General features: G+C 62.8%; 1 protein-coding gene across 1 annotated transcript; it reads right to left on the bottom strand.

The window, feature by feature from the left end:
• Positions 1-1,779: 1,779 nt before the first annotated feature.
• MNEG_0832 (Serine/threonine-protein kinase CTR1) lies at positions 1,780-8,981 on the bottom strand (the record flags this gene model as incomplete). Its single annotated transcript, XM_014050693.1, has 13 exons — positions 1,780-1,834; positions 2,052-2,226; positions 2,632-2,884; positions 3,123-3,348; positions 3,633-3,980; positions 4,184-4,329; positions 4,555-4,710; positions 5,113-5,746; positions 5,912-6,701; positions 6,955-7,112; positions 7,246-8,159; positions 8,415-8,638; positions 8,894-8,981. 13 exons carry the CDS (start codon positions 8,979-8,981, stop codon positions 1,780-1,782), a joined length of 4,167 nt encoding a protein of 1,388 aa, XP_013906147.1.
• Positions 8,982-9,897: the final 916 nt, after the last annotated feature.

The following is a 9,897-nucleotide window of genomic DNA, read 5'->3' as shown; positions in this document are numbered from 1 at the left end:
AAAACCTAGACCCTACCCTGAGATTGGGCATACGCGCGCTGCGCCCGCTCACACTCCCGTGCGTGCTCAAGCTGCGACATAGCAGCTTAGAAGCGCCACGCCGCTGCCAGAGCGGTGCGCTCTCAACCCCAAGCCCTGGACACCAAAACCACCTTCTGTGTTGAGACATGGCGTGTCGTCGGAAAGCGGCCCTGGTTGTCCACAGTTTGCGCAAAAGGTGCGTAGATAGCTTGCATCCCTTGGCTCAGCAAGCCACAACCTCTCATCCCAACCACGCGTGTATGACTCATGCGTGAACTGCGTTTACAAAAGGAAGCGTTGCACACGGCGCAACAACCAGGATGAATGAACAGCAGCAAAGACAGAAACAAAAGGCAGCATTCGCAGCGAGGCTCACAAAGTGGGCATGCACGGGATGCTGCAATATTCCTCGAGCAAAGCCCATGCAAGGCGGGTGCAAGGACAGTCAGTGTACAGGGGGCAAAACGTTGGAATCTACATGCAGGTCAGAGCATAATCACAAGTGCGTATTGTTGGTGTGCCCATTTGTGACGGGAAACGTCAGCGAGTCAGTTGCAGGCAGAGGCTGGTCCTGCTCTTTGCGCAAACGATTGAGAGCAGGTGTGTCTGCAAAGCACACAAAGGATCCCACTACTTCTGGGTCGCTCGCTGGCGGGCGCTGACCTTGAGCTGAGCCCACCACACTGCCCTCTTCATGAACGCGGGGCGCAAACACACTACCGCCCAACCTTGCCCAGCTATCGCCACCAGATCTGCTGTCATCATGAAGTGCGGCGCTGCCCACTTGCGGGTTCAGGCGTTCCTCACGACACCCGCTTGGTTCCTCGGCCGCTAATGCTGCTGATGCTGCACCTGCAGCTGCCCCTGCAGCTGCCCCTGCAGCTGCCCCTGCCGCTTCCCCAGAAGCTCCTGCCGCTCCTCTGGCTGACCAACCTATGCTGCCACGTCCAGCAACAGCCTGGTATGCTTCCGCTGCTGCCACCCCGCCGTGCAAGCCAGCCGCTGTCAGTGACACTGGATTGACAGTGGAGAAGGGACTGGCCCATTTGCCACCAGGGGACGTGCGGCCGGCCAGATCCCCGCTGCTGAGGGTGCCGTCGACGCATGCTCCACCAGTGCTTGAAGCAACTGCCGCGTCAGACGCCGCTCCCCCTGCTGGCCGCCGAGCTGGTAACCCTGCTATGTCGGGTCCTTGCACCGCCGCGAACGGTGAGGAAGGCCGCTGTGCCTGGCAGGCCGCAAATGGAGAGGACGGCTCTGCAACCTGCACTCGAGGGAGTGCTTGGAGCAGAAGCACAGGCTGCAGCTGAGGCTGAGGCTGAGGCTCAGGTAGTGACGCCTGCTGATTGGATGTGTTGAATGGCGGCGGCATGTCGTTCACACCTGCCTGTACCTGGCTGAACGGACTTGACGCCTGTGCTTGTGCAAACGGACTGCTTTTCTGTACTTGGCTGAACGGGCTTGTCACCTCAACAGCCAAGCCAGGGCTCGTCGGGCGCAACGGCCGCACCTGAACTGGTGGCAGCTGCCGCTCCTGCGCCGCCAAGGGGCTCGACGGCCGCTGCGGCAGCACTGCCACACATGCTGGCTGCGCATGCGGTGTGTTGCCATTGTGCTGCATGGCCGCAGTGAAGGACTGCTGCTGCTGCTGCTGCTGCTGCTGCTGCTGCTGCTGCTGCTGCTGCTGCTGCTGCTGCTGCTGCTGCTGATCCGCTTCACGACACAAGCCAACTTCCTGCTGCTTTGCTGGTGGCCGCTCTACCAACGGCTGCTGCTGCTGCTGCTGCTGCTGCTGGTGCTGCTGCTGCTGCTGCTGCGGCGGCGGCGGCAGCGGCGAAATTGATGGTGGCAACAGCGCCGGTACTGAAAACGGACTTGAGCCGTGCGCGGACGAGGGTCGCTGATGGTGCTGCTGCTGCTGCGGCTGCTGCTGCTGCTGGTCGGCTTGGGCGAAAGGGCTGGAGGGGCGTGCTTGGCCTACACGGGGGCTGTGCATGGGCGCGCCGAATCCGCCTGGCGTGCCTACTGACGTGATGATGGGGGGCAGGCCCAGAGCGCTGCCCGGCGCGACCGTGCTGCCGCGACCCAGGCGGCTAGGCGTGCGGCTGGGTGCCCGCAGCGCCTCAATGGTGGCGTACTGCATCTGCTGCACCGGGGGCTCCCCACCAGTGTGCGTGCCGAAGCCGAAGTTGCAGCTGCTGACCACTGCAGAGCCGCCAAAGCTGGATGTTCCAGTGGCAAATGCTGCAAATGAGGGCTCTGAACCGCCAAAGGCCCCAGGCGGGCTGTGCGGCGAGTGCGGGGCTGAAGACGCGCCGTCGTCCACCGCGTTCGCTGCACTGTAAGACCCCGGCCTGGTGCTGCTGCTGCCTCGCCGCGAGGCCCCGCTCGTCGCCGCTGCGGACGCGGACGCGCCAGCATTGGTGTGGTCCTCTATCGACGTGGCGCTATCAACGGCGCCGCGAGTGGAGGGGGGGTTGTCTGCAGCGCCACGGCCTGTGGTGCTATCTGCGGCACCACGACCCGCCACATCGTCCGTGGCCTGGGACCGGCCGCTGCCAAAGGTGGAGGCAACGTGTGATGCCTGGGGTGACGACAGCGTGGACTCACCACTGCAGCTGGTTCGGCGGCTGCCGGCTTCGCCCGCAGCCGCACGCTCTGCCATACGCGCGGCGCGGTTGCTGTTGCGCATCTCGTCGAGGCGCTCCACGATCTGCTCGAAATTCGGCCTCTTCTCCGCGTCCTCCTGCCAGCAGGCCTCCATAAGGTCCTTGTAGGCCTGCAGGCTGGGCCCAGGGCGGCCTGGCAGGTCAGCATCGTCTGGCACCAGGGGGCGCAGATTCTGCATCACGCTGAACAGCACCTGGTGGGGGGGTCGTATGGCAGCGGCTCAAGGTCAGAGGAATGACAGTACAAAAGGGGAGTGCACATCACGTTGACAAGCAGTCATGGTAAGGGCGCAAGCCTCGCAGGGGCTATCATCTCTCATGGTAAGGGCGCAAGCCTCGCAGGGGCTATCATCTCTCAGGGGTCAGAAAAGTGCAACGGTTTTCCAATCCACAGGCACCAGCCGCTGCGCGCCCAGGACCAAGCCCTGCCACCTGTACGCTCATCATCTCCTCGTAGGGCTGCGCCCAGGTGAGGACCTCCCACATCACAATGCCAAAGCTGAACACGTCGGCGCTGGTGGAGACACTGCTGTCACGTATGACCTCCGGCGCGCTCCAGCGTGGGTTGGTCACCTTGGACACGGCCAGCGTCTTGGCAGGCCCAAGCATGCAGGCCAGACCAAAGTCAGCGATCTTGACATGCAGCCGTGGCTTATCCCTGCAGTGTGAAAAACGGCAAGATGTAAAAGATGGTGAAAATCTGGAGGTGACAACCACGCTTGGAGCGCCAACATTCCGATCAAAAGACGCTCACTCTGGCATGTTCTCGCAGCGGCCGTTAAAAAGAGTGCACGGTGTCTTGCTGCAGGCCTGCCGCGATACCATCACCAGCATGCGCTCAAATGCACGGCCAATGCCAGAGGTCACTGTGCACCACAAGACCCCACTAGACTAGTGTTCAAGGTTTAGGGGTACTTGGTACCGACCTCACATACATCCCACCTGTCGAAAGCCATATCCAGCAGGAGGTTGGGTGACCGCAGATCACCGTGCACCACTGCAGGGCGGCGCGAGTGCAGAAACACCATGCCTGCCGCCACATCGCGCAGCATGTCGAGGCGCTTGGACCATGTCAGCTCCGCTGCGGCGCGCCGATCGCCGCGGCGTGCCTTCTTGAGCAGCTCAAAGAGCGACCCGTGCTGATAGTACTGCGTCACGATCATCGGGGGGTCCAGGCAGACGGCGCAGAAACGCATGATGTTGGGGTGGCTGAGGCTGCCCAGCAGGAAGACCTCGTTCATCAGCTCCTTCAGCTCAGCCACCACCTCAGCATCAATGCTGTCGTCGCTGCTTTGGTGGTTCCGTGTGCAAGGAAAGGGGAAGGGGGGAGAGGCGCTGTTGTCAGGCTGTGCGGTGTCAACGGACGGCATACATGGGTTAGCAAGATAGGCGTACAAGTTAGGTGGCACGAGAAGGCGCTTCATAACAGCTCGTCCATGTTCACCACCAAGAATGGCGTGCATTGCAAAACGACGTGCTCGTTCAATAAGCACCTGTCGCTACCGCTGTCGCTGGCGCCATCGCCTTCCTCTTTGCCGCGCTCGCGCCGCTTGCGTGCAGCGTCATCTTTGGCCCTATCAGTCAGGCAGAGCAACTCCTTAGCCGCCACCTGGGTGCCCATCCACTCGGCCAACCAGACCTGCAGCAACAGAAGTTGGGCAGCCCGTAAATGGATGGGATGACAGGACCTGGGCAGGCCACAACAATGCAGATGGAAGGGAAATGCACACCTGCCGCAACCATCTGCCATAAAAATGTTGGCAGACGTGTGCACGTTGGCAGGCAGCTCATCCATGATGTTGAGAAATAGACAGCAATGCATAAGTGCCAGTTGCACTCCACCCCCGAGCATAGCTCAGCGCACCTTGCCGTAGGCACCAGCGCCAATGGCTGATGTCAGCTTCAGCTCACGGCTCTCAATAATCTGACAAGTGCTCCACGCGATCTGAGCGCCTTTGCTCAGCCGCCGCTCGCTCTTGCGCCGCTCTCGACTCTCCATCTGCAATGCGTCCACCTGCCGCTGCGCACGCGGCTTGCGCGGGGCGAGAGCCGGGCCGCTGCCATAATTGGGACCAGCACCAGTGGGCGAGCCGGCGGGTGAGAAGCCGCCCGGGCTGCACGGGCCAAACGAGCGCCGCGCAAGGACAGGCGCCGTGACCGCCGCCCCGTAAGCATTGGCAGCCTCGCCTCCAAGCGGCGACGACGGGCGCTGCTGCCATGGCAGGCTACCTTGTTTGGATGACCCGTCGTCAGCAAGCTGCAGACTTGGCGGCTGCTGGACAGCATCTGCGACCCCTGGAATGGCCATTGGCACAGAAGCCGGACGAGACGGTATCATAAAGGTGGGGTCAAAAGCAGAACTCGCAGGCTGGTAGGGTGCAGATGGCGCTGGCTGCTGATTCGATGCTTGGAAAGCGGCCACCTCTAGCTGCTGCTGAGGCTGGGGCTGCTGCTGCCGCGGCAGGAACACAGTCACAGCCGTGGCCAGTGGCTCCTCCTCGTGCAACTGCTCCAACGACTGCTGCTGCTGCTGCTGCTGTTGCTGCTGCGGCTGCGGCTGCGGCTGCGGCTGCTGCTGCAGCTGCTGCTGCGGCTGCTGCTGCGGCTGCTCCTGCGGCTGCTGCTGCGGCTGCTGCTGCGGCGACTGCTGCTGCGGCGACTGCTGCTGCTGCGGCTGCTGCCGCCGCTGCTGCTGCTGCTGCTGCTGCTGCTGCTTTTGTTCCTGCTGCGGCTGTTCCCCCTGTACTCCTTCCTCCTCCTCCTCCTCCTCTTGCTGCTGCTGCTGCTGATGGTGGTGGTGGTGGAACAGGGGCAGCGAGGCCTCTGGCACAGTCTGGCTGATGTTGGTTGTCGTGGCAGCAGTGCCATTGACTGCGCCAGCCGGCGCATCCTCGCCAGTGCCTCTGCGCAGCGTGGCTGCTGGCCCGCTCTGCGCGTGGTCCGCACAGCCTAATACGCTGGACGAGAGGCCGCTCGATAGGGAATTGAGTGGGTGCTGCTGCACCCCAGCGTCGGTCGACACGGTCGTCTGGCGGCTGAATAGCGGGGACCGCGCACTGCGGTGGGGGTTAAATGGAGTGTGGTCACGACAATGCAGCTGTGCTCAGCTTCTCTGGTGCGTCATAGACCCATTGCAGCTAGTTGGCGGCCAGCTTTGCTCACCCAGCATGCAGAGTGTGCACGCCACAGTTGTCTCAACTGCAACCCATGTCCCTTCCCACCTTTCAGAAGCCGACAGCGCGGCTGACACTGTGGTACGCCTGGCAAGGCCCAGGGGCCCGCTGAGTATGAGGCCAGCCTTGTCTGCCTCGCGTGCCAGGTCAGCCGCGCGCCAGAGGCGAAGCGTCCCCTGGTTTGATGCTGTGGCCAGGCCACTGGTGGAGCCGCCTGCTGCAACTATGCTGTTGCGGTGTGCCCGGAGCACCACGCGCCGCGGCCGCACGCAGGGGATCCCAACGCTGGTACTGGGCGCCGGTGGGGTGGCCGCAGTGCCCGCACAGCTGCTGCTGGCGCTGGCACTACCGCTGACCAGCCCCTGTGATGTTGCGTTGCTGAGGGCGCCGCCGCCCCACTCGCTAGCCTGCGATGGCCGCGCGAATATCGCAATCTCGCCATTTGCATGGGCGGTGCAGACCAAGCCCCATGCATCCAGGCTGGCAGCCGCCCGCACCGAGGCGCCTCCCTCGCCAAGCTTGCAGACGGGCTGCAGTCGATCAGAAGCGGCGTTCCAAACCAGCAGCTGGCCATTGTCATGGCCTGTCAGCAGCTGACAGCTGCGCCGCGAGTCATCAATGAGGCCGTCCTCAGGGACGCGGGCCGGCAGCCCACCACCCAGCAGCGGCGCGCCTCCAGTGCTCCAGGCTCGCGCATCAGCCCCGAGGGCAGAGCTGTTGGCGGCGCTGGTCATGCCGCTGCTGGTTGCGCCACGCGAGAAGGCCCGTGCCCATGGGATCATAAGCATCGTGTTGCAGGCCGCGCGGTTGCCACACCGCCAGATGTCGAGCTGGTCGCCTGAGGGTTGGGAGCGCAATGACAGCAACAAGCAACAATACTGGAATAGAACCCGTAGTGCAAGGCGCAATGCACGAGAGGAACTGGCAACCGCCCAGCAACGGCAGGCATCGCTCTAGTCAAAATGCCCTTGCATCGAGTGCCCCCACGCAGTACAGGTAAAGATAGCAACAATCTCATTTGACTTCGGCCAGAATTTGCACGCAATGGTCCACCTCAGAATCATGCGCACATCGACGGGCAAGCCTCCCACCTGTGCTGGCGCAGAACAGCGCAATCCACGGCTCCGACCGACCGCCTGCCACCCAGACACGGCCGTCATGCACTAACAAGCAGCGCACGGGGCCTTCCAGGGAAGGGGCACCTTCGTCCGAGGCATGGTCAGATGCCGCCCGTCTCACAAATCGCAACCTGCAGATGCGAAGGCAACGCAAGATTGACCGTGAAGAAGCCACCTTTCAACAAGGGGTCATGCACAGCTTGTCCCCAACCTATCACCATCCCGAACACCAATCAACTTGAAAATCTCCAGCCATCCACATACCTGGTGGGGGCAACGATAAGGGAGCTCGCGGAGAGCCCACGCCGCGATGACCGCCCAGCAAGCACCGTCAGCAGCAGGTGAATGCGGCCAGTGTCATCTTGCAGCCGGGCAGCGCGCACGCAGCCGTGCTCATCGCCGGCCCAGACTGTGCCAGTGTGGGGATCAAACGTGATTGCGCGAACTGCGCCGGCAAACAGCCGCTCCTCTGCCTGGCTGTCCCACACGCATGGCCGCCGCATCAGCAGCGTGCCGCTGCTGGTGCCACCCCAGGTGTTGCCAGCATTGTCGATGGCCACGCAGGACAAGAACACGCTGCCCTCGGTGGCAAAGCTCGTGGTACTCTGTGCTGCGTCAGAGTAGAACTCTACGCACGATTCCAAAGCCCACCACACGCACAGGCCGCCGCTGGCCGCAGCAACTGCAGCAGGCGCGAACGCCACAGAGAAGACGCGCTCGTTGCGCCCCTCACGAAGCACCTGCCCGGCGCAAATGGCTGCGGTGTGCACGACGCTGGGGTCAGCGCCGCCACCTCCCCCTCGACTGACCACCGCCGGGCGTGCCAAGTTCCCTCCAGCCGCCAGGTGCGCTGCTGCCACGCCGCCACCGCTGCCACCGCTGCCGCCGGTGGCGGCCGCCTGGAACGGGCTGGCGCTGCTGCCGCCATCACCAATGGCAGCAGCTTTAGGAGTCAACGGGGCGCCGTGCGGCGGCGCCATGGATGGCATAAGGCTGCGCAGCCGCTCCGTGACCTTAGTGTACTTGCCTTCCACCCTGCTGCGCTGCGCCACTGCCACGAGCTTGCCCAGGAAGTGGTACTGGCCGTATGTCCTCAGCAGGTCTGCGCCCCGCCGGGCCGCCACCTTGACCTCGCACGCGAGAAGAATCAGCTCGGGGGCGGCGCGTGTCGCCACCGCCTGTCAGCGCGCGGGAGGCGCATATCGGGGATTGCAATGGCCTTGCTGGCAACTGCGTGTATACGACATACTTGGCTGCAGCCTGCGCCGGCCCGGCGCCTGTTCAACATGCATGTCCCCGCCCATCTTCGTCAATCTGCATGCGCACACACGCACGTTGAGGGCCTCGTAGGCAAAAGCTGCGTTTGCGACAGGCCTCCATGCCGCAGTTGCCCCGGCAGCTCCTGCAAACCAAGCCCGTTGTGACTGACGCACCTGCTCCAACCTGCTCATTGCCAGGTGCGCCTGTTCGACGAGCTCAAAGCCGGCATCCTTGAAGCTGGTGACATGAGACAGGTAGCGGTCCAGAGCGGCCACAGCAATGCGTGCCTCACGCACCTCGGCCAGCAGGTAGCCGGACGACGAGCCATCCTCAGTGGGCCCCGTGCCACCGCCACCGCTGCCGCTGTTGCCACCACCTGCGTCACCATCACCACCCCCTGCATGGTACGAAAGGAGGCGTTGTGGACGGTGGCAAAGTGTGTCGCCCCCCGCGCGCTCGCAACAATACAAAAAGGGGCAGGCCGTTGCGGCTGGGTGTTGCAGACAGCATGCATGCGTATGCTGCAGCGCTGTCGCCCGCGCATGTTGCGCAATTACGTTCGCTGCTCGGCACACAGCCTTGCTCGATGTCCGTGGCCCCACATCCGCTGTTCGACCTCACTCAGAGTGCCAAACCGCCTCTGCGTGCTGACCTTGGCTCTCGCGGCGTCTGTGAACGAAGGACCGCCCGAGGCCACCCCCAGACCAGCGGTGGGATGCGTCTCGCACAAGAAAACTCATAGAATGCTTTATATGCTAGTCGGGCATGTCGCTGATCCACAGGAGGCTCACGTCGGAGCCAGGCACCAGACTTGCGTATGTCTTAGCTGGGCTGGCTTACGCGAGATAAAGGATTGACTAAAGTATAATGGGGCATCCAAATGTCCAAGTCACCGGTACAACACCGGAGTCAGCGCGTTGGTGTGCACGGATCTCGGCACCGCCGCCTCGAGCTTGGGCCTGCACGCGCCCTCGCTCACCAGCTGGTGAGGGCTGTCTGTGCCTACGTGCCTTGCACCCCAGCATGCACAGCCCGAAATGTACTGCTACATGCCACCATTTGCACAGGGCATCAGGCTTGCAACCTTGCTTGTAGTGATTTTACCACCAACATTTGAGGGAAAAATCCGATTGTGGGCAGCTCGTCAAAACATAGTTGTCCATCCATCCATCATTTGATCCATCCATCCATCCATGTTCATCCCGCCTAAAAAAACAAGTGTCTGTATTACCTGAATCTTGACGGCAAATCGCACCGCAGTCCCGACACAGAGCTGCGGGACACACTGCACTTGCACATGCAGCTGACCGGTCCTGCTATGCTCCGCACGAATTCTGATTCGCGCCGTTGCAACGGCACTTCCTTGCGCGCCGCGCCGTTGTCAGCGCATCACTCTGCCAGCTTCCTCACCACACGCTCGCTGCCGGCCCGAGTGGTGATGTCGTGAACACAACGCGCGGCGACCGCTGCAGCTGGGAACACGAGAAGGGGTCCCAAGAACGGGCCCAGGGGTCCCGCCCGCAGCCGCATAAGCAGCGTGGGGATGAGGAAGTACGTCACGATCACCGCCTCAAACGTCCTGTGTGTGTGTGTGTGTGTGTGTGTGTGTGTGTGTGTGTGTGTGTGTGTGTGTGTGTGTGTGTGTGTGTGTGTGTG

The sequence above is a fragment of the Monoraphidium neglectum genome (genome assembly GCF_000611645.1).
Source record: "Monoraphidium neglectum strain SAG 48.87 unplaced genomic scaffold scaffold00073, whole genome shotgun sequence".
Classification (NCBI taxonomy): Eukaryota; Viridiplantae; Chlorophyta; class Chlorophyceae; order Sphaeropleales; family Selenastraceae; genus Monoraphidium; species Monoraphidium neglectum.
This window is presented reverse-complemented; position numbering and strand designations above follow the sequence as displayed.